Raw genomic sequence first — 23,980 nt, forward strand, 5'->3', positions numbered from 1 at the left:
TTACATGTGAAGCTAAATAGAAAGTCACTTCCTTTAGTACAATTTTACAATAGCACTCTAAAAATGAAACAGGAGTCCTATGCTTGACTCAAGTGTCTTTTTGTAAAATAACTACGAACATCGGCGGTCAAACAGCCTCCAGCTCAGTTCTAATAGATCCAGTGCAACAAAAACACTGGGGGGCGCCATGTTGCCTGGTTAAGGTTTCTGTCCCATACCCGTTTTTTTATTTGTTTGTTTTTTCACCAAAGTTTGCAACTTCTGTGTGAAGCGATTAAATAGGTCTTTACTGAAATTATAGATGTCTATGTAAAGCCGAACATGTAGAATTCAGAATTTGCTGTATGATATTCTCCGTTTTGGCAACTGTCTTTACAAATCAAATATGGGCAACCAATGTTATCTTTATGTGAAATGAGTAAATACACATCAGCGTACTAGTTTGAGCCAGACTCCGAAACATTAAGCTCATCACTACATGCAGAACTCAGCAAAAACAGTGAAGTGACCACGGCATTAGTAAAACATGTGGAAAGTACATGTTTAAATAAATAATTTTTTTTTTTTAAGTATTGCGTGAACGCAGCTGGCACTAGGTATGTGACAGTCACTGCCCTCTAGTGGTTACGGGGACTTATATCAAGCCCGACAGATTAAGTTAGATCTAGTTACATATGCACATTTCCAGCAAATATTTCACAATAAATTAAGAAAACGCTAACATAAATAAATGTGGAAAACCACTAACAATCGCTCTGATATATCTAATGAGGATGAACGGAAATTAAATATGAATTTTATCTAACAATCAAATTCATTCTTCAGTTAGTAATATGCTATTTTCGGTTCTTCCGTCATTCAGAATGGAGCCACAACGACAGTGGGTAGCTCAACATATTTTATTCGTAAAATTCGGATCTTATCATTTTTTTCCTTATTCCTTCACAAATGTATTACTGAAACTCTCACGAGCGCATGCACTGGTAGTGAAGTAGTTTCCTACTGTAGCCGCCAGAGGGCAGTGAACAACGGCAGTTCTACAGCATCGGACCAGGCATGATGCTGATGCCAGAAAGCACCAACTTAATTAGGCAACTTTATTAAGCATGCATAATAATAAAAATAACAAATATACATAATAATATTGCTTTTATAGCTCTTAAATGCTCCCTCTAAACACTCCTCACTTTAGTTTGCCCTCTTAAAAAAGATTTTTTAAATTTCCCCATAATATTTAAATGCTTTACCTTTACCTTTTTTTTTTTTTTTTTTTTTTACGTATTTTGCAGAAAGCGTGTTCAGCTTGGCCGGTCTATGTCATTGACTGCATATATTATACCTACACTGGTCTATGAGATCATGGTGTAGCCTAATGGTATTTTATTTTGGAGAGAAGCCGGAAGTGTCGGTGTGGCTCTGACTGGGCAAAAGTTGGCCGGTGAGTTTGACAAAGTTTCTGAGTAGAAGCGCCGCGTTTCCTTAACCCCAAACTGTGCACACTAGCTTGAAAGTATCCTTTACCCTGCTCCGTGGTCTCCTCCTTCCGCATAAATGCCGAAACTTTTGTCCAAAGCTCCGGACTTCGTTGCCATCTTCGTTCATTGGTGAGTCCGCCTTGGTTAAATTTTATTTTACAGAATTACCGCCTCTCATTTCGATTATTGCGGCAGCTGTACCGTTACACCACAGGCCAACCCTGCTCGGCTGTGGTCATGTTAAATACAGGCTGAACTATCCCCACCAGTAAATGCCCCACGGTCACTTTTAAAGTGTTTTTAAATGTTTATGACACAGTCGTCAAAACAGCAGACTGTCACTAAAGCCACTTCTAATCACATCCATGTTGTTTTGAGTTTTGCTTCCTGCTTTTCAAAGCTTCCTCTGCTGATGTGACAGAAGCAGAAGGGAAACTCCAGCCATTTAATCCTGAACACGTCAGCCAGTGAAGATGATTTGAAAGAAAAGGGGTAAAAAGATGAAAAAGTATTTAGTTGTTAATGAGGTATATGAGTGATGCCGTCTTGGTAAATCTTTACTTTCCCAAAAGCGGTGTCAGTACATGCAGTCGCCCTCAGTGTGTTTATTTTCAGTGTCTGATTCTGAAGTGTGGGTAGAGGTAAAATTTAGATTGCAAAGTTTAATATTCTTGTATAGGTCTAATTATAGAGAGCTGTGAGCTTTGTGTGAGGGGGAGGGTGTCAGTAAAACATTGAAAGTCTGTGGGCTGATTACTGCTTCTGCCTCTGCACTGACTGACTGAATTTTTCTTGGGAACTCTGATACCAACTTTTAGGAAGTATGCCAATCTAAAACTGAATCTTAAAAAAAGAGAAGTAAACTGAATTTATGATGTGAATAAATGGAAAAAAAGTTAGAAGTCTGAAGTTGTAGTCTTTGTTACTCTGGGTAAATTTGCTGACACGACATTTTGCTGACATGAGGAGGCGTTGCTGGGATGCCGGGATGGCTCTGAGTCGTCTGTCTTTGAAGATGCTTTGGTATTTTATATTTTCACCAGCCAAATGTGGCCCGTCTCAGCTTCCAGCATCAGTAGGAAACACAGCATGTTTCCAATTTCAGAGTTTATTGAAGGGAAGGGCTCATTACAAATTAATGACACCAGCGCGTTGGATTTTTTTCTTCCTATTTCCATATGCTCATCCTCCTCAAGCTAGGCGATGGACAGGCAGCAGATCCAGGTGAGCGACGAAGAGTCTCAAGTGCCACGAGAAGAGAGCCGAAGGAGGAGGAGAAAGAAAGCCATAACCTCGTCCTGCTCCAACTCCATGGATCAGATCACTGTCGAGTTTGTGCTGCCCACAGCTGCGCGGGGTGGAAGTGGCTCCGACACTCTGCAGCTGGACGTGGCCGGGAACTGGACCGTCGAACAGGTCCGGCTCGTTCACTCCTTTTCTTCTCAGACCCGTGTACTGTCTGTTGTAAATGTTTAAATCCTCACTGCGCCTCGTTCACAGGTGAAAGCCCAGGTGTGGATGAAGGCAGTGACTTCGAACCTGTGCCCTGACTTCTACCAGCGCTTCTCTCCTGACCATTGCATCCTGCTGTACCAGAAGAAGGGCAACGTTTGCGAGATCTACGACAAGCACCAGGTCTTCCAGACGCTAGACTGCATTCGCTACTGGAGAGGTACCACGACCCACTTCTACCCACGATCAGACTCTGAGCTGGTGATGGTAGTGGTGATGTAAAAATCATGTGTTTGTTTTTTATTTGTTCGTTTGTTTCAAAAGCTCTGAAGAAGGATGTGGGGCGGATTCAGCTGGTGCCCCGCCCACAGCCCTCACAGGAGTCTGTGGAGTACCAGCGCTACCTGAATTACCTGATTGGCTACGACGTAACTGACGTCAGCAACGTCCATGATGACGAGCTGGAGTTCACACGCAGGAAGCTGCTGACCCCACGACGCATAGAGCTGTCGGAACGTGACCCAAAGCTCTACTCCATGGACCCCTGGGTGACCTGCAAGCCTCTGCCTGAGCACCTGCTCTCCAAGGTGTGTGTGTGTTTATAATAGTACAACACAGTTAGCACTGTTAGCTTTAACTGCTTCAGTTCAACATGACTTATATGCATATGCAAGGTTTGACCCAGAACTCCAAGCCCTGCAGACTTCAGTGAAAGTCTCTGCAAAACAATGTAGACGTTTTCCTATAGTTATAAAGTAGAAAAGTTTTATTAATAAACAAAAAATATAATTACAAAAAAATACTGTTGGCACACTGTAAAAAACCAAACAAACAAACAAAAAAGTTTTGAACCTGCATTTAAAAATCCAAAATTTAGGTCCTCATTCACATTTTTCATAGCTGTCCAGTGAGCCCGATTGGAGTTTTTGCTGGATCAATTTGGGCCCCCAGACCTTATGTTTGACACCCATGATTTATGTATTGACCTTCAAACAGACAGGCTAGGTTATGTGCTTTTAATCCTTTGTTCAGTTTTTCAAAAAAAATGGACTAACAAGAAGCTACAGCTTCTGCTTCAGTCACATTAATTCATTTTGAATCCTAAAAAAAGTATTAGCTCTGTGCTTCATCTGTCTGTTCTCTCTTCTTCTTGAGTTGTAAAGTCTGTGCTTGTGCTGATGACTGAAAAAGCTGTAGTCACACATAAAAATGTGACTTGGATTAGTTAGCTCACTAAAGAGCCGCTTTCTTCACCATCCTGAGCTTGCAGGATAGACAGGGATGTTTGTTGCTACAGAAACCACCTCCTCTAGCCTTGCATGCACCTAGTTGCCTCCTAGTTGTGTGATTGTAATGACAGATGAGTGGATCCTGGAGCGTATTACTACCAGTGTGAGACCCCAGGCTCTTCAAAGTTCATTCAAAAACACTGACTGTGGAGTGATTTGCTTGGAGAACAGGGCAGAGAATGAGAGCAGCGATGTTCGTTTCTGAATGTGATCAGGAAAATAGTGCATCAGGAAAACTGCAGATCAACAGGCTGAACTTGAACTTTCAACTGTCTGATGAATTTCTTAGTTTAGTCTTAATTAGAAATTATGTTCCAGTAAATGACTGACCCTCCAAAAGTTGATTCTGTTCATCTGGATATAGCGTTTTCAGTGGGAGAAACGTTTCATCACTCATCCAAGTGACTTCTTCAGTCTCAGCTGACTGCAGGTTTCCCCAATCTTATAAACAGTACATTTGCATATTGACTAAAACTAGCACCACTGAAGGAACAATGGGCTGTGAGGTCAGTTCCTTCATCATGATTATGCAAATTCTCATGACCATTGATCAACAACCACTGATCAAAGACCACTGATCAATGGCCATGAGTACCATTCACAGAGAGCTGGGGAATGGCTGCAATCATAGCATTGTAAGATGGCGAGAGATGTACCCTTAGGCCCCCTCCTCGATTCAGAGATGGTCTTTCCGTTGACTCTGCGCTCAAACCAGCGTTCCTCCCTGTCCAGGATGTGTACATCCTTATCATTGAAAGAGTGTCCACTGGCCTGTAGGTGTAAATAGACTGCAGAATCCTGGCGTGACAAGGTAGCTCTTCTGTGTTGTGCCATTCGCTTTGCCAGAGGTTTTTTGGTTTCCCCGATGTATAAATCCTGGCAATCCTCCTGGCACTTAACAGTTACTTACACTATGTTACTCTGTTTGTGTCAGGGTGACTCAGTGAGTCCACCCGATCCTTGGGGTGGACCAATTTTTGGCGCAGCGTGTTTTGGGGTTTGAAAGCTACAGAGACACGGTGTTTAGAAAAAAATGCGTCTCAACTGTTCTGATACTCCTGACACGTACGGGATCACTACAGGTTTTCGCTTAGTCAGCGGTTGTCCTTCTCTCCTGGATCAGCTGGAGCTTTCTTTAGGCGCCTTCCCAGCTTTGACAAATGTCCAGCTGGGATAACCACATTTACTCAGGGCCTTGTTGATGTGATGTTCTTCTGCTTCCCTGGCCGCTGTGTCTGTGGGGATGGTTTTGGCTCTATGTTGTAGCGTCCTGACTCTCATGCTCCAGTGGATGATGAGAGTCAAACCTTAAATACTGATCCATATGCGTAGGTTTCCGGTACACATCAGCTTTTAGATTTCCCCCATTACTGATGGAAATCTCACAGTCTAAGAAGGCTAACCTGCCACTTTTCATATCCTCCCTGGTGAATTTGATGTGTCAGTCCACCGACTTAATGTGATCCGTGAATTGTGGTACGTCCTGAGATTTGATTTTCACTTAGGTGTCATCCACATACCTGAACCAATGACTTGGTGGTGTTCCAGGGTAGGATAACAAAGCCCTCTTTTCCACTTCTTTCATGTACAAATTGGCCATGATGGGTGAAACTGGGGAACCCATGGCACACCCATGTTTCTCCCTGTAGAACTGACCCTTGTATGTGAAGTAGGTGGAATGAAGACACAGTTCCAAAAGCAAACACACGTGGTCGATGCTGAGAGTGGTCCTGTTGCTGAGGTTGGGGTTATCCTGTAATCTCTTATGAACTACCTCCAACGCTTCCGTGACTGGGATGCAAGTGAAGAGAGATGTAACATCGTACGAGACCATGGTGACCGAGTTGATCATACAGACAATCGGTCTTAAAGGTGCACCCTGTTTATGTATCTTCGGTAAACCATACAGACTTGGTGTAGATTCCCCTGGGTATAGCCTGTGGTATGAGGTCTGGTCAATAGTATTGTCTTGTTCTAACTGCTTAGACAGTCTATCACCCTCTTCCTGTAACCACTGCCTGGGTCTCGTTTCAGGGGCTCATAAGTATTTTCGTCACTGAGCAGTGACAAAATTTTCTCATAGTCTTTCTGGTTTAGCAAAACTGTGCCGCTACCCTTGTCTGCCAGAAGGATGATAATGTTGTTGTCATTACCAAGTGATGTGAGTGCCTTCCTGTCCTCCATGGTGATGTTGGATGCTGGGAGCTTTGCATTGCTGAGACAGGCCAAAACCTTTGTCCATAGTTGCTCTGCTTCCACTTCTGCAATATTGTTGTTTCGAATTGCTATTTCTGTTGCTGTGATCAGTTCCACTAGCGGGATTTGTCTCGGTGTGACAGCAAAATTCAACCCTTTATCAAGGATGTTTTCCTCTGTTTGGGTGAGCTGTCTGTCAGACAAATTCTTCACCCACTTGTCCACATCCTTGGTGTCACATCCTTCTCCCTTCTGGCCGTTGAGGACACTCTCCGTATTTTGCTGTGGTTTCCGATGTACAGCAAGTAGGTCAAACTTCCTTTGCTGTCTGGTCTTAGAATTTTTATGCTGTGCTAGACGAGCCTTCTCAATGAAGTCAACACCTTTTTAAGAGTATTCTCATCTAGAAGCATCGTAAGTCTCTGTCGGATCTGCTCCTGTTGAGATTTTAGCATGTCAATTGTAACATTTGTTTGCCTCACCCGTTCATTAAGCAGCTGGTGCTGTGCCTTCTGGAGGATTTTTGTTGCCCGGAAGCCTTTAACTAAAGAGCTCATTTGCAGACTTTTAGGAGTAATCCTGTTTTGTAGGCATCTGAGGCTGAATCTCAGGTGGTTCCTGTTATCTGCCATCTTACATGCTGTTTGGTTATACTGACTCATGGCCATTGATCAGTCGTCTTTGATCAGTGGTTGTTGATCAATGGTCATGAGAATTTGCATAATCATGATGAAGGAACTGACCTCCCTGCCCATTGTTCCTTCAGTGGGCTGGTTTCAGTCATTATGCAAATGTACTGCTTATAAGGTTGGGGAAACCTGCAGTCAGCTGAGACTGAAGAAGTCACTTGGATGAGCGACAAAATGTTTCTCCCACTGAAAACACTACGTACAGATGAACAGAATCAACTTTTGGATATTTACTTACCTGGATGATTGAGAATGCATCAAGATGTAAGAGTAAATGTCTTAGTGTGTGTTTATTTAGACTTTCAAGTTGTTTTTTGCGTTCTGCTCCTCCTCTCAGATCAATAATGGCCACATCCTGGTGGTAATCCACATAGGGACAGCCAGCCAGACCATCAAAGTCTCCATCGATGACACACCAACACTGGTAGACGTGCAGTGATGAATTCCACTTATATCTTTACTGTTTCCTCTGCCTATTTCCTGTACAGTTTCCTGAAAGTTTGCCATCTTGTTTAGGTGTTGGTGAGCTTTTTTGCCAAGACTTCAAATAAAAGAGCTTTGCTGGGCATCCCCGACAACGTGTGTGAGACTGACTTTGTGCTACGGGTGTGTGGCAGGTAACCATGCCGTCGAGTTGGGCTTGAAAGCCGCCGCCGGCTTAAACTGAGAGCCGAGTTGCATTACTATTTTATTCATTACATTAGAGAGTAAGCATGCCGCTGTCCCACAGGGAGGAGTACCTGTACGGAGAAAAGCCTCTGGAGAACTTTAACTGGATCCGTCAGTGCCTGAAGAATGGCGAGGAAATCCACCTGGTTCTGGAGATGCCTCCTGATCCCGATCTGGATCTTGTCCAGAAGGAAGATTGGGCCCAAGTTGATGACTGTACTGGAGTTGCAGGTAAGCAGTTAAACTAAGCTGTTCAGTCATTTCCTTTCCACATGGTCAACCTTGTAACCTAATCTTTTGATTTTTCCCTCTCAGGCACCCATGAGCAGCTGACCATTGATGAGAAGGACCATGAACGGGTGTTCACCATCTCCATGTGGGACTGTAACAGAAAGTTCAGAGTGAAGGTGCTGGGTATTGACATCCCATCCCTCCCCAAAGTCCCGGAGTTTATTGTCTACATTGAGGCCAGCATCTTTCACGGGCAGCAGCTTTTAGCTCAGGTAATTGAGACAAAAACTGCACTTTTTCAAATGACAATTTAAGCCCAGCCTTAAAACCAAGTCTATACCTCTGCAGTCTCTATAGAATATATTACACTTTGTTTACCCTTTATTTTATCTTTAAATAGCATTAAACTTAAACTTAGACCACTGGCTTCCTACTGGTCTTCATCAAAGCTAAACCAAGTCACTTAACTTAACCTTTTGATCATTTTGCTGTGGCTTTGGAAGCATTTTTAGTACATTTATCTGACAAATACTATTATGAGGTTAACTTCCCTAACTGACTGTGATCCAGTTTTGGTCTATGCAGATTCTCAGGCATCCAGGTTGTGTCTTACCCGAACTGGCAGCGGGAGATAGCCGCCGCTTCTGCTCAAGTTTTCTTCCTGTTAAAAGGGAGTTTTTCCTTCCAGATGTCGCCAAGTGTGTCCTCATAGGGTCTCTAACTTACAATATTAAGCACCTTCAGGTGACTGTTGTGATTTGGCACCATATAAAAAAAAAATAAATTGAATTGAAAGCAACTGGACTTTATTTTATTTTTTTAGGTTCATGAACCTTTATGATCCTGAAATGGTAATAGTTTATGTGTATGCTTCTTCTGATAATTAGCATATTAACAGAGGTTAAAATGAGACTAGCCAGGTAGGGTGTACCTAAGATTGGGTGCGTCAGTGCACTGTCACTACTGGTAGCATGAGCATTGCTAACGTTTGAAAATAGTCACTTCCTCTGTCCTGTCTTTCATCTGTCACACTTTAATGTTTTTTTTTTCTCACCCAGAGAAAAAAAAAATACAGCAACTGCATATTTAGCTAGCAGAAAACAGTTCTGTGTTGCATTTGAAATTAGAACAGCTGCACTGAGGTACCACTGAGCTCCCCGGGTGCTGGACTGGTGGCTGCCCATTGCTTCACTGAGTGAATGAGTTAAATATAACTATACAGGCCTTTCAGTCCGTGGAAGTGGAAAACTCACTTAGGTGTGGACAGTGACGCTGGTGTTCCAGCACTTTTCCAGTTCATAGCAAGCTTGAGCCTTGGTTGTTTCTGGGTTGTTCCTGAACATCCAAACCAGTTTTGTACCCTCTGAGGGTGACTGTTTGGGTCTTCTTCTGGTAAAACAGTAAGACATCCAACTAAATGTACTTACATTAACAACTGTTTAAACTGCTGATCCTGGAATCTGCAGTTGTTTAGAAATGGCCCATTATGCTTCCTGAACAGCTTTGACAAAGCCCTGACCTCAGCCTCTTCAAAATTCATCGACTATGCTTAAAAACTGGGTCTGTGCCAGGAAACCAACCAATTTAAAATGAACTCTACCAATTCTGCCAAGAATAATAGGCAAATATCCAGCGAGAATTATTGTTGGCTACCAAAAGCACCTGGTTCAGGTGCAGCTTGCTAAGGGACATTTAGCCAAATATTAGTGGCAGGAGCATGTATATTTTAGACCCTTTATGTATATTTAAAGGGTGGATTACAGAAAATCCAAAGGAATTTCAAACTTGTGCACTCACCTCTTGTTTTTGAACTAAAGATGTATGCCACCTTAGAAAAAGAACAGTTCAAAGAAATAATTGAAAGCTCCAAATTACCCTTGCATTCATGTCTGTGATGACTTCTGCCCACAAATGTATAAGCAACATGAAAATACATGAAATAGATGGGTTTGAAAAAGGCTGGAAGGCGATAAAAGCAGTGTTTTATTTTATTTTTTACATTTTTAAGGAGAGAACCACCTCTAAAACTTTCAGTGAAGAAGTGCTGTGGAACTGCTGGCTGGAGTTTAACATTAAGATCAAGGATCTGCCTAAGGGGGCACGCCTTAACCTCCAGGTAATCTCAGAAATTTCTTTCTGGTGGTGTAATCATTCTCTGCTTGTTGGTAGAATAAATATTTATTAAGTTATAACTTTTATACTTTTGTTACATAATGGTTCTACGTTTCCCACCCAGGTGATCTGTGGGAAGCAACCCCAGATCCCAAATTCCAAAGGAAGTTCCTATCAAGAGAGTACAGCAGGAAGCAGCAGTCTTGATGGTAAAGTCCTTTCCCTTTCTGTTACTTGATATGTTGAACATCTGCAGAGCAATCCTTTATTCTGTGTGTTCACCCGGCTTTCAGGAAAGACCAAGAGTCGTCTCCTGTACTACGTGAACCTGCTCCTGATTGATCACCGCTCCTTGCTCCGCCAGGGCGAGTTTATCCTCCACATGTGGAAAATGCCAGAAAAGAGCGAGGAAAGCAGCAGTAGCATCAACGCAGACAAGCTCACCTCAGCCACCAACCCGGACAAGGCCTCTTCCATGGCCATTGCCATTTTGCTGGACAAATACTGCTACCCTGTGGTGCTACCCAAGAGCCGGGATGTGGGCCGGGACTGGGCTGTTGGGGGTGAAGATGCGGAGGGAGGGGAGCGGGGTCAGAGAGAGATGCCAAACCACTTGAAAAAGCAGTTTGAGGCCATTGTAGGTACAGATCCCCTACATCCCCTCAGCCCTGAGGACAAAGAGCTGCTGTGGCACTTTAGACACGAATGTATGCGTGTCCCCAGGTACTGATTTGTTTATTTATTTATTTATTTAGTTAGTTGTCCTTTCAAATTAAATGGACAATAAAGTAATTTTTTGCCCCAAAGTGCTGAAAATATAATTTTTAATCTCTTGCCCTTAGAGCCTACCCAAAGCTGCTGGGCTCGGTCAGATGGGGGAAACAGGAAGATGTTTTGGCGACGCATCGACTGCTGGAGCGCAGCAGCGCATGGGACACCAGGTACAAGAGCGTTTCAAACTGCCACTGTACTGTGGATCGATGCCGTATCACCTTTCACTATAATATTCCTTTGCAGCGGTCTAGATGTTGGCCTGGCCATGCAGCTGCTTGACTGCCACTACTCAGATGCACAGGTTCGCTCAATGGCTGTCAGGAAGCTGGAGACGCTGGAGGATGATGATGTGCTCCGATATCTTCTCCAGCTCGTACAGGTACACCCTTTCTTTTTTTTCTTTTCTTTTAATATAAGTAATATTTGGTTAATCTGAGTAAGAACCACTTAAGTCATAAAACTTAGCCATCAGCTCTTTTCTAGGACCTTCCTACCTTTCTGTCCACATGCATTCAGAGCTAAAGATGGAGAGAGGGAGTAAGATCTCAGCACAGAGGAATCTGTGCCATTAAGCATTAGGGCACTTCTAAAACCAAAAATAGGTCCAGTATAACACTAGTGAGGTGTACCTAATAAAGTGGCACCCTATGTGAGAGTCCCCAATCGTAATCGAAGAAGGCTATAAAAGTATCAGCTGAGTCATCGACTGACGTGGGCTGGCATTAAAATCAGCTGTTATCTGCCGCTAACATTTGCATACCTGTACTCGCTGTACTTGCACAGTATTTTTCTTTCCTCCATCTACAACCAGGAAGCAGATGGTACATTTTGTATCCTGCTGTATTCTTTTGGCAGCCAAAGCCACATTTGCAAACAAAACTATTAATCTAATGGATTTTTTTAGAACGTTGCTGAATGCTAAAGTTGATCTTTTACAGTTTCTGTGTCGATGTGTCGATGTGTTGATAACGTGAGACTGCTTGCACTTTAAAGCTGGACATTCGTTTTCTCTGTCAGATTCAGGCGATCTCTGGTATCTATGTCACGCTGGTTAGCATAGCCTAGTGCAGACATGCTACACTTTAATCATACGCTGGCAGTTTGTCTGGTGAGCAAAAACACACACTGCCTGCTTTACATTGCCGCTGCCAAGTTTTGTCTTGTTGTGAGTTTATGATGCGGTGCTGATGAGCACGCACTCTGCTGCTGTTACAGATGTTTATTATTGATTTCAGATGTGTAACCGCTCACATTTGACTGGGCGAATAAATATTAGCTCGAGATGACCAAGCCTCTTTTGCATTTACACTCTCGCTCCGTCTGATTCACTGTTTCATGCTGTGAGTTTAGTTGACTCTGCGGTCAGCTTTGCATGAGCGATACTGTATCAGTCGTCAGCCGCAGCCAACAAAAGAGCCTTTTAGGAGAAACACATCTTCCTTCATGCACTGTTATGACATCTCAGTGATATGTGGAAGATATTATACCATCAAAATTCTCCAGAACATGCATGTGTCAAAGTCTTTGTAGGGGGAATGTGAAAGAATACACTGTTTCCATGATGCTTTACCATATTCTAAGGAAAAAGGATTCAGTCCTTTTTAAACCACTCGCTGCCTCTTTTTCTAAACATTTAAATTGCAGTTATGTTGGAGCACAGTGACTTCTGTGTTTTCATTGCACTTGCTTTACTGCCAGTCCATGCTCCTTCCCAACACACTGTAGCCTCTGTTAAAAGGCAGTTCTTCTGGTATAAATGTGTGCACACAGCCTGCTAACTTCACCTGCCAGATGATGTTGTTAGAGAGCCAGCCACCACGTGCTTTGGAGTAAGAAGAATGTTTCATTTTCCTTTTGTGCATTGCACAACACTAGAGGTCACACAGGCTTGCTGTAGAGCACACATTGTGCTGCCAGAAATAATGTTAGCTGCTTTGTTTATGTGTTTGTGTGTCCTGCAGGCAGTCAAGTTTGAGCCCTACCATGACAGCGCTCTAGTCAGGTTCCTGCTGAAGAGAGCTCTGAGGGTAAGCAGACATGTGTCTGTCTGTTTTATGTCATCTCAGCTCTGTGTGTGTGTTTTACTAGGACAATAACTGCAGTTAAAAAATGTCAAGTTAAACAACACCTTTTGTTTTTCTTTTGCAGAGTAAGCGTATCGGTCATTTTCTCTTCTGGTTCCTGCGGAGTGAGATCGCTCAGTCCAAGCACTACCAGCAGAGGTACGCTGTCCTCCTGGAGGCCTACCTCAGAGGCTGTGGTGAAAATATGCTGCAGGACTTCCGGAAGCAGGTGACACGCCCTATTTATAGATGTTTCCACAATCGTATAATACTGTGAAAATGTGATGTGCATGGTTTGAAGGACGGGCTGTGAAGACGCCATTCTTAAAGAAGGGAAAATTAGTGGCAACCATTGTTAACTTTGACAGCAAATTTAAATGTAGTTTTAGTCATAATTAAAGTAGACTTAACACGGTTTTCAAAGCTTTTAAATTTTTCTTGATATCAGATGTGACGTGTCCATATGTCTGCTCATTTCTTCCTCCCAAGCGTTGACATTTTTTCACGTTTTCATGATACACAGTGTGAACCAGCTGTACTGATCCTGGGGGCAGATCAAATGTGCATGTCTAACTTCACTGCACATGGAAATTACTTCTGATTGGATCACTTCCAAACTCGTCCCACCCTTCTAGACAACTTAATAGTTCTGATTGGAATTTTCCGTTCAGAATATTTTCATCTCGTTTTTATTCGCTGATGAAAGCATAAACTCATTTCATCCTAGTTTCTGTCCTCGTGCATTCACTTTTATTTAGTTATCGTTTTCTTTTCATCAGAGGAAAAGAGGTCATTGATGAAAATTGTGAAAAAAAAAATTGTTGGTCAGCAAAATCAACACTGGTGGCAGCATGTCTTATGGAGTACAAATTTGGGATAATCTTTACAGAGAATGGAACAAAAAGCAGCCGACATCCAAAGAAGAGCTTTGCTGAAGACTTCTTAATGAAATGACGAGAAAGCTGCTTAGAAAGGTTCAGGCTGTGTTGAAGAAGAAAGGCGTTTGGGGGGTTGGGTTTGAACACATCTTTGACAGAAAGTCCTGATGCTTGCAGGTGGATATGACAGAGGCTCTGCAGAAAGTCACCCGTGAGATCAAGACCATGTCTGCAGACAAGTATGATGTTACGCCACAAGGTGAGGAGCAGAAACAGAAGCACTAATATGAGCCTACATCATGTAGCATAAACGTGCATTATTTACTTATTTTTTTTTAACATAATTTAGTGGTACTCCTTCGTGGACGTCCCTGTCGCCTCACAATAAGAGAGCTCGTAGTTCAAACCTGCTGGCCTTTCTGTGTGGAGTGTTAGGTTAACTGGTGACACTAAATTGCGTTTAGGCGTGAATGATTGTCTCTCTGTGTTAGCCCTGCAACGTATGCACTGGGGGTACGAGGATGTAAGCTCAGTTCTTGCCTTATGACAGCTGGAATAGGCTCCAGTGCCCTTGCAAACCCCAAAGTGGATATGTGGAAGAGGATGGATGGTTTCAGTTTTAAATACAAAGCCTCCAAGGCCTTGGCCCTGCTTATACAGTGAAACTGCTGACTTTTTCTTCCACACTGGTTTTAAATCAACAGAATATCACACTTTTGAGGTTTGCGCCCCAAACCTTTGCTTTAAACGTCTACGGTTACCTTTCTTTGCTAAGCGTTCTTCACCAGTTTATTCTGGGTTGTACTTTCTGTGGTTAACACGAGCATTTGTATCTAAACATGTGTAAAACATGTCTGTTATATGAATACATGGTTGCATGTATGTACTGTATGGTCGGATGTGTCTTTTTTTGATGTGTCGATATTACTCTGACTATTCTAAACCTTCTAATTTGGACTAAGACTTGAAAAGACATGTAAAGAAATCAAAGTGTGTGTTTTTCAGTGGTGTTTCAGTTGCGTCAGAAGCTGGAGAATCTGCAGTCCTCTGGTCTGCCGGAAAGCTTCAGAGTTCCTTATGATCCAGGACTAAGAGCTGGAGCCCTGCTGGTGAGGAGCAAACACACCAACACGGCCCTCCAATAAACACTGATATTAGAACAACTTTCAGCTCTCATGAGTGCTTATTTCTGGGCGGAGACGTCGGAATCTTATCTATAAATCACTGAATTTATTGATGAAAACAATTTATCTTTATGTAGATTGAGCAGTGCAAAGTGATGGCGTCTAAGAAGAAGCCACTGTGGCTGCAGTTCAAACGGGCCGACTCCACCACTCTCTCCAAAGACCCCATAGGGATAATCTTCAAAGACGGTGATGATCTCAGACAGGATATGCTCATCCTGCAGGTGTGTAGCAGCTCAGCCTTAGACAGGACTGAGAGAGTTGTGGGAGGAAAAGTTCTGTAGGACTCCGTCTGCCTTCTTTTCAGATTCTGCTGATCATGGAGTCGATCTGGGAGACTGAATCGCTGGATCTCTGTCTTTTACCGTATGGCTGCATCTCCACTGGAAATAAGATAGGTCGGTTATTCCCTGCAGAGATACAGAAAACATATTAGATCCTGTGTCCCTCATTTATAACAACCAAGGTTGATCATGTGAGCCTGACAAATCCAGAAAAAAATAGCGTGTCATCGCTGTCTTTATTGCATCACTGTAGGCATGATTGAGATTGTTAAAGACGCCACCACCATCGCCAACATCCAGCAGAGTGTTGTGGGAAGCACCGGCGCATTTAAAGACGAAATCCTCTACCAGTGGCTCCGGGACAAGTGTGTCAGCGAGGACAAGGTACGTACTGTATCACTAACAACTTATGCTGGTTTTACGCTTGAGCGGGGGTAGCACAAAGGCAGTCTGCGGGCAGTCGTGGACAGCCCATCTACCTGCAGAGAGTGTTTGTTGTCAGATGGGGTCAGTGTCAAAAATATGCAGTACAACCGGTCTGTGGGCTGCACTTGTTTGTCCTGTGGTAGATCAGCTGCGGTGAAGAGCGAAGTCCTAACACGCAAAGAGCTGAAGGGAAACCAAGTGCTAAACAATGAAGTCTCCACTGATGTCACTGTGCTTTTGATGCTGTATTTTCCATCTTTGATGATTTTTCATGCTGCTCGCGTTCCTGGTGAACTGTCAGCCAGTCAGCAGTCAACTGACGCTCAGTGACGTGCACCTGGGATTTTTTTTTTCTTTTCTTTCTGTTTTTTTTTTTTTTTTTTTACAATTTATTGCTTAAAGAAATCACACTGATGATGTAGAAGTCTCAAATTAAAAAAAAAAAAATCTGTCATCTAGGTTTTTTTTTAATCCATTACCTAATTGCATTGGGGAAGGGTGATCAGCATGCAAAGCTGTAAAACTACAGGTAAAAAAACTATTTTTATGCCCTACGACCGATTCTAGTCCCTGTCCCCCATATTTGATACCCCTGCTCCAATTCATCAGTATACTTGACTACATGTTGCTTATCAGCAAAGCTTTATTTACAAGCCTTGCATGCAATGCATGCATTAAGTAACTTTGTTGATAAGACCAGCTTTGCAGACTTTATTAGATCAGAGGAAATGACACTTTGAAGAGAGAAAGAGAGAGGAAGGAAGCGACCGTCAGAGTTTTTCCTGTCGCCATGGCACCCACGTGCACTACTTTTAGCACAGACACCTGCACTCCCACAGTCTGCACTTTTTCCTCTGCGTGGTTTTTTTAAACCGAGTTATGTTTCCAGTAACTACAAGGTCATAGTTTCTTAAAGGGGACCTGTTACTCTTTTTGTCACTTTTGGCACTAACTCTGTTACAATAATGGATTCTCATATTAAACATGGCCAGAGTTTCAAATAACGGGGTCAATATAACGTAAGTACAAGTCTTCCCAACGAAATCTAAGCTAATCTAATCTAGCTCAGTTAGCATTGACTCTGCTCCTTCGGCTTCTTGGGTGCTTTTGTTTATCAGCAGTGACTCACACACATACCATCAATTTAACCTGCCACCGTATAATTATGGCTGTTCTCTTTCCAAAACAGTATTGTTGTGTGTGTGAGTGAGTGTGCTCACTTGGCTTTTAATAGTGCAGCGTCTGTTGGGCGAGAGTGTAACTGAGGTTATTTGTTAAAGCTACAATTTACAGATGTGTCCAAAATGCATCACATGTAGGCAGTCAGAAAGCTACACTTCTGAAACAAGGACTGATGCAAAGATACACTCACTGTGTGTGTGTGTGTGTGTGTGTGTGTGTTTGTGTTTGTGTGTGTGTGTGTGTTTGTGTGTGTGTGTGTGTGTGTTTGTGTGTGTGTGTGTTTGTGTGTGTGTTTGTGTGATTGTTCCTCTGCATGCTCCCAGTGGGCAGATTCTGTGTTGGAGCTTTCATAACAACTGCTCATGCAAACTGGAGACTGTGCAACGCAAGTCATTTGTTCAAGAAAGCTGAAGATGAAAATTAATAAATTTTACACAGAATATAGAAAATATAGTGTGAAATAGTCCATCTGTCTTTGAGACACATTTAGACTGTAAGAGTGATGGTGTTTCATTTTTTCCACACCCCTTTCAAAGACCTCTTTGAGATTTAAGACTTGGTTTAAATGGTTAAGTTAAAGTTAGGCTTAGGTCAGTGTAAGGGCTTTAACCATTGCATTAGTCGTGATGATTAAACTTGGGTCTTCACGAGGAGCTGAATGTCCTTGTGCATGTTTTAAATAGCTGCAGTATTAGTGTGAAGCTCATTAATCAAAGTTGGATGGGTTACAGCCCGGATGTTGTCGTACACGAGTACATGATTGCATGGAAATGGAGCTAAAAACTCTGTTGTCTGTGTTGTAGTTTCAGCAGGCTGTGGAGAGGTTCTTGTACTCCTGTGGTGGCTACTGTGTGGCTACATACGTCCTGGGTATTGGGGATCGCCATAACGACAACATCATGATCACTGAATCTGGTAATCTTACATCTGTTTTCACTTCACTGTCAGACAAAATATAGATGAAATAATTGCAAAAATGGGCTAGTTTTAGAAAAAATGAAACTCGAGTGGCACCACACTAACAGACCTCCTTTGTGTTTCTGCAGGGAATCTCTTCCACATCGACTTTGGTCACATCCTGGGGAATTACAAGAGTTTCATGGGAATCAGTAAGGAGTGGGTTCCCTTTGTGCTCACACCAGACTTCCTGTATGTTATGGGAACTTCGGGGAAGAAAAGTAGCCCCCACTTCCAGAAGTTCCAGGTGCTTTTTTCCATGTCAATACAATATAGATGCAGGAACACACACGTCCCATTCTTAAATTCATGCAGATTCATGCAAACACCAGTTAGTCACATTTGTCTATATGAACATCCTCTGTGTTTCAGGACGTGTGCGTGAAGGCTTACCTCGCCCTTCGGCATCACACCAACCTGCTCATCATTCTTTTCTCCATGATGCTCATGACTGGTACAATCTCCTCCTGATACCACAACATTCAGTTATTAAAAAATAATAATAATGTCATTTTCACAGGTAACATAAAGTTGTACCCAATTTGAGTATGACTGGCTCACCAGTGACAAGTAGTTTTTAAACAGATTTTCAATTTTTTTAGATATTGATACAGAAGTGAAGTGAAACTAACACATGCTCATGCTTTGACTTAAAAAAAGGCACTTATTTTTGGTTCATTAACAGGGATGCCTCAGCTGACTAGTAAGGAGGACATCGAGTACATCCGCGAGGCCCTGACTGTTGGCCGCAGTGAGGATGAGGCACAGCGCCACCTGCTGGACCAGATAGAGATCTGCAGGGAGAAAGGCTGGATGGTTCAGATTAACTGGTTTGTTCATCTGGTCCTGGGAATCAAGCAGGGTGTGGAGAAGCGGTCCACTTAGGACTTATTAAGACGTATTCCATGAAAAAAAAAGTCAATGACTGAAGCGTCTTAAAATCTGAAGACAATCTAGAAGGATTTAAAATGTTTGCACACAATGTATTTTTGAAAGTGGTGTTTTGTGGCATCTAGAGACTGGTTGGTGACCATTAGACAGCCACTGGTCACAAGGGAAAACCGTGTTCTCAACAAGTTTTTGAGAGTGGTTCAAAGAGATATACGGTTCTGCAACAAAAACCTCTTTCTGGTTGCTTTAGCCAACGGCAGTAGTTTGCATGGAAGATGCTAACTTGTCTGCAAACACTTGAAAACTGCTCACCCAGCTGTAGTGAAACTGTTAAAAGTGCAGCACAAACCGGAAACGGAACACATTTGCCCTCAAAGTAAAGTTGGGCTTTTGAAATGTGTTGGTTCCAGTGGTAAGGCAGAACTTTCACTTTGAAGGTGAACCTTCCCTGTTTCCTGTTTGCGGTGCACTTTTTCAGTCTCATTTTCAGTTTCAGTCAAGGCTGCTTGGAAACAAATTGATGTCTTCCATGCAAGCTACAGGAAACTGTGGCAATCAAAAAGTGACCAAAACAATCACAAGGAGGATTTTTGGTGCAGCGCGGATGTCACCTGGCAACCTTCCCCAACCTCCAGGAACCACTTGCCAAGCGCTTGCCAAATACACAGTTTTGCCTAGCAACTAGAAGTTGTCGGGGGAGATGGCCTGATCAGTCTCTAGGCCTGTGCGACTGAGCTTAGTCCATCTGAAATGAGATATTTGGCTAAATAATGGGATGTCACTGTCTACAAAATGTCACTTCAACTTAAATTTTATCTGCTGATCCATTCCTGCAAGCTTTGTGCTAAAGGTTATGATTATGATTCAGACCAAGGGGAGAGATAAACCAAATACAGGTGTGACTGTCTTCACTGCACAATGGACCATGTCAAACATCAAATGTGTCATTTTTAGATGCAAAATAGGAGTGACCTAAGTCTTAAAAGCACTGAATCTGTCTGCTTTAGTGACACCACTAAATGCAGTAGTTAAAAAGAAAGCTTTTAAAACAGAAGCAAACAGTAAAAAATCGGATCTTTGCAATGTTTACGTTCATCCTTAAAAAATGTTTTAAATGTGGTCAGAGTATTTTAGTAGCGTTTTAGTGTCCAGGTAATTAAATGTTTAATATATATATTTGACTAGTATCCAAGAGTTTATTGAAATAGTTAGATTCTCCTTTTCAGAGATTGCAAATAATATAACACATCCAACTTTGTGCTTGATGAGACGCTTATTATTTATACGTGAAAGTGGTTTTTATTTGCACTGCCCATTAAGGAAAAACTGTTCGATGTCTTTAAAACTGGAATTTCCAACTGAAAATCTACCTACTGTAACAGACATTTAAGAGCTGCATGTCTGCGACATCATAGTGCTACACTGGCCTGTCGGGGACATTTGACATGTGCTGGTCGGTGAAGTATTAGCATCATACAGAAGCATTTTTTTTTTTCTAATTATGTAATGATTTAAAAACATGTTTCAGTCTGTTTTATGGCTGTTTGCTGTGTCTTAAAGTTTAAAATAACAGCCATGTACAGAGATAAGTTGCAGCTTACTGTATGAATATGTACTTTTGTCTTTCCGCAGTTTATCCGAAATAAACAGGAAGTGGGATTGTTTTGTCTATCCATATGAGTGGTATCCATGTATCCATGTTGGAGATAAAAGCTAAAAGAAAGTTAAAAGCAGTAGTTTGACAATCAGTGTTTTTTAAAAGTTTGCATTAAAACATTATTGGAAAGATGGAAAACTTTCTTCTTCTTTTTATTAGCAGAAAGAATGTTTTGTAATCAAGCCTTTTTGTGCGTGTAAATGCCTGTAGACGTTGATTCCGGACAATAAAAGGACTGAAACGTGTTTGTGCTGTTTAGTGTAAGTCATGTCCTTTCACAGTAACACTCACTACAGCCAAGAAGTGTGCAAAAGAGCATCTCTGAATGCACAACATGTCAAACATTGGTGGAGATGGATTACAGCAGCAGGAGAATCCACCAGGTGCCACTCATATCAGCTAAGAACAGGAAACAGAGTCTAGAGTTTGTACCGTTTCACCAAAATTGGAGAAAAGAAGACAGGGAAATGTCGCCTGGTCTTAGTTTCAATTCGTGCCTCGACATTCAGATGAAAGGGTGAGAATTTGGCAATATACAACATCAGTCCATGGATCTCTGTTGCTTTGTCTCAACAATTCAGGCTGCTAGTGGTAGTAGAGTAGTGGTGTAGGGGATATGTTTTTAGTAAACTTTGGGCCCCTTAATACCGACTAAGCATTGTTTAAAAGCCTGCCTGAGTGTACCTATCTATTGATGGCTACTTCAAGTGGGATAACACACCATGTCACAAAACTCTCAAACGGGTATCTTGATTATGTCAAGAAGTTTACTGTACTCAAATAGCTTCCATCATGCCCATGGACAAAAATCTCTGAAGTATTTCCAGCACCTTGTTGAATCCATGCCATGAAGAATTGAAGCAATTCTGAAGGCGGTCCAACTTAGTATGAGCAAAATCTGCCTAATAAAGTGTCTGGTGAGTGTACTTCAACGATGGAAGTCCACTTTTACCACAAGATGGCGCAAGACCACAAGCTTGTCTCTACATTTACACGTCCCAAAGCTCGACATCATAGAAACCAGTCTCATCCTTTCCTCTGCTCCTCTTTTTTCCCTGTATTTTTCAGTGTTCAGCTCCCCTTTTCCTTCCTGATAGTTATCCCATGTATTCTCTTCCTCCTCACCTTATCTTCTTTGTCTTCCCCAACACAATTTCAGCAGAGTCGTGGGAGTAAGTGCACTGCACGAAGAACACATCGCTTTCAGTCTTTATGGCAGTACGCTTATACCTTGTGATGTACAGTGTTGAGGTTCTAAATGGATTAGACAGATGAGCCTCCTCCTTTTGACTTTTTTCTATGTAATGTAATTTGTAAGGTTTTTAATGTGCCTACGAACTGTATCGAAGCAAGACAATGGTGCTCACTGAATAGAGAGTTTTTTTCTTATGCATTCTTGCAGATAGAGATAATTCGTCAATGCTTTTATGTGCAACGTCTCCTCCATCCTCCTCTTTTGGACAGCAAAAATATATTATACACAGTGCTGTGCATAAGTATTAAGCCAGCCCTAATTTCTTTGTAGAAGAAGTGACGGGCCTACAAACTATTTACAGCAGATGGACAATATATGAAAGTCATGTCCTTAAGAAACAGGACAACAAAATCCAGCAAAGACCTGACACAGGACCTGAGAGATGCATCTGACCCTTCAATTGATCCATTTACTGTTTATTGAAGCCTCATCAGAAATTGTGGCCGTCAGTAAACCGTTCTTAAGCAGAGGAAAAGGGGAAGAAGAGTCTGAGGTATGTTAAATTATACTAGAACTGCCAAAATGTTGATTCTGTTCATCTGGATGTAGTGTTTTCAGTGGGAGAAACATTTTGTCACTCATCCAATTGACTTCTTCAGTCTCAGCTGACTGCAGGTTTCCCCAACCTTATAAACAGTACATTTGCACAATGACTGAAACTAGCACCACTGAATGAACAATGGGCTGTGAGGTCAGTTTTTTGGTCATCAATATGCTAATTGTCATGACCATTGATCAACAACCAATGTTGACCAAAGACATATCCAAGAACTGGACTGAAAATCTGTGACAACAGGTCAAGGAGGGAGGTATAACAGTGAGTGTTCAGAGCCATCTGTAAAGCAGGTGGAGGGTCTGTCATGGTTTGGGGCTGCATTGCAGCCAATCTTGATGAAAATCTTGATGGACCCAGAAAAGTACCATCAGAGTTTGGTCCACCGTACATTACCACTGGGAAAGTATCTGACTGGCAACAGGTTCATTTATCAGCATGATAGTGATCCCAAACTCCCAATGCAGTAACAGCATACTTGTACAGAAATTCACACAGTGAAACACTGTCATGGAATTCCTCCCTCAAGCCTGGACCTCAAGATTATTGAAGCAGTATGCAATCATCTTGACAAAGAACAGATCAAAATGCACCCAACATCCAAAGAAGAGCTTTGAATGACCTTCAAGAAGCTTTGAGAAGTATTCCTGAAGGCTGCTTTTTTACCTTATATACGGTTTCCATTCATGTTTGCACATTTCAAGAAACCTTCAGAGTGTGCCAGTATAATCCTACTTAAATGTTCAGATTGACGGTACATTTAAATACTTTACATTCAGTCATGATCTGTAGTATTTAACAGCTGTAGCCCAGTTGGTTGTGATTTTGTATCAAAATTGCAAGAGCAAAACATCTTTTTTATGTAACTGGATGGCTGTTAAGTAAATGACTTAAAAAGTCAAAATTGACTGTGTATGCAGCTCACCTGTTTCTCTGTTGGCCAAACAGAATTCATAATTCTGAATAAATAATAATTCTGGGAACCCTCACTCTGAGTCTCTTGCTGTAGGTAGACCTACAAAGTTGCAGGTATTTAATAAACTCACAGGAAAGACTCCTGCAAACAGCTGGAAGCAAAAATTGAAACTTAAGCTTTCCTATGTTTTTTGAAACATTGATTACATTTGTTTTTAGTAACTCTGATTAAAAACACGTAACCCATCTGTGGTCTGTTGGCTTGTGTCCAAAAATGGTCCTCATAGTTGAAGCACTGATGACAGGACTCACAAACACTGTTTAACACTGCAGTGTTTCACCAGAAATGGTAACAAAAGCTAAATGTGCGTATTTTTTTCTATGATAAAGAAATCAGTGCAGCAAATTATAGTTTTATAGTAAATATGTAGGGAAAAAAACAGAAAACCATTTAATTTCATGAGAGAGTCAGAAAGTTACCACAGAACCAGATCTGAGTCAGCAAAAATTCTCTATATTATGTTAAATATAGAGGGATATTATGGATGGATACATGAACCCCCCAAAACAACAGCGAATCCACTTTTGAAAGTATAGTGGTGCAAAAACGATAGGTACAGTTCCACAGAGAGGTGAAAGAAGCAGTATGGTTAGATGAGTCATCCTTTGTCATATTCTCAACAAGTGGGGAAATGCATGTTTGGCATCGACCAGGATAACAGCATAGGCCTGAGTGCTTGATCTCAACAGTGAAACAATGCAGTGACTCCGTTGCTTAAGCTTGAATCCACTTGTCCTCTTCAAGGAAAGCACTGCAAATCAGTGTGCTTTTAATATACAGTATCGTG

The 23,980-nt window shown here is 42.0% G+C and overlaps 1 protein-coding gene across 1 annotated transcript; it reads left to right on the forward strand.

Annotated features, from left to right (window-relative positions):
* Positions 1–1,439: 1,439 nt before the first annotated feature.
* pik3cg (phosphatidylinositol-4,5-bisphosphate 3-kinase, catalytic subunit gamma) lies at positions 1,440–20,654 on the forward strand. The gene is made up of 24 exons (XM_031753400.2): positions 1,440–1,604; positions 2,672–2,891; positions 2,976–3,147; positions 3,252–3,514; positions 7,439–7,525; positions 7,618–7,718; positions 7,832–8,001; positions 8,086–8,273; positions 10,010–10,117; positions 10,238–10,322; positions 10,407–10,836; positions 10,956–11,054; positions 11,131–11,266; positions 12,849–12,914; positions 13,036–13,179; positions 14,006–14,087; positions 14,834–14,937; positions 15,090–15,236; positions 15,320–15,410; positions 15,550–15,680; positions 17,708–17,819; positions 17,951–18,108; positions 18,234–18,315; positions 18,547–20,654. Exons 2-24 carry the CDS (start codon positions 2,679–2,681, stop codon positions 18,744–18,746), a joined length of 3,369 nt encoding a protein of 1,122 aa, XP_031609260.1. The 5' UTR covers positions 1,440–1,604; positions 2,672–2,678; the 3' UTR covers positions 18,747–20,654.
* Positions 20,655–23,980: the final 3,326 nt, after the last annotated feature.

Source organism: Oreochromis aureus, linkage group 17 (assembly GCF_013358895.1).
Source record: "Oreochromis aureus strain Israel breed Guangdong linkage group 17, ZZ_aureus, whole genome shotgun sequence".
In the NCBI taxonomy this organism is placed as follows: domain Eukaryota; kingdom Metazoa; phylum Chordata; class Actinopteri; order Cichliformes; family Cichlidae; genus Oreochromis; species Oreochromis aureus.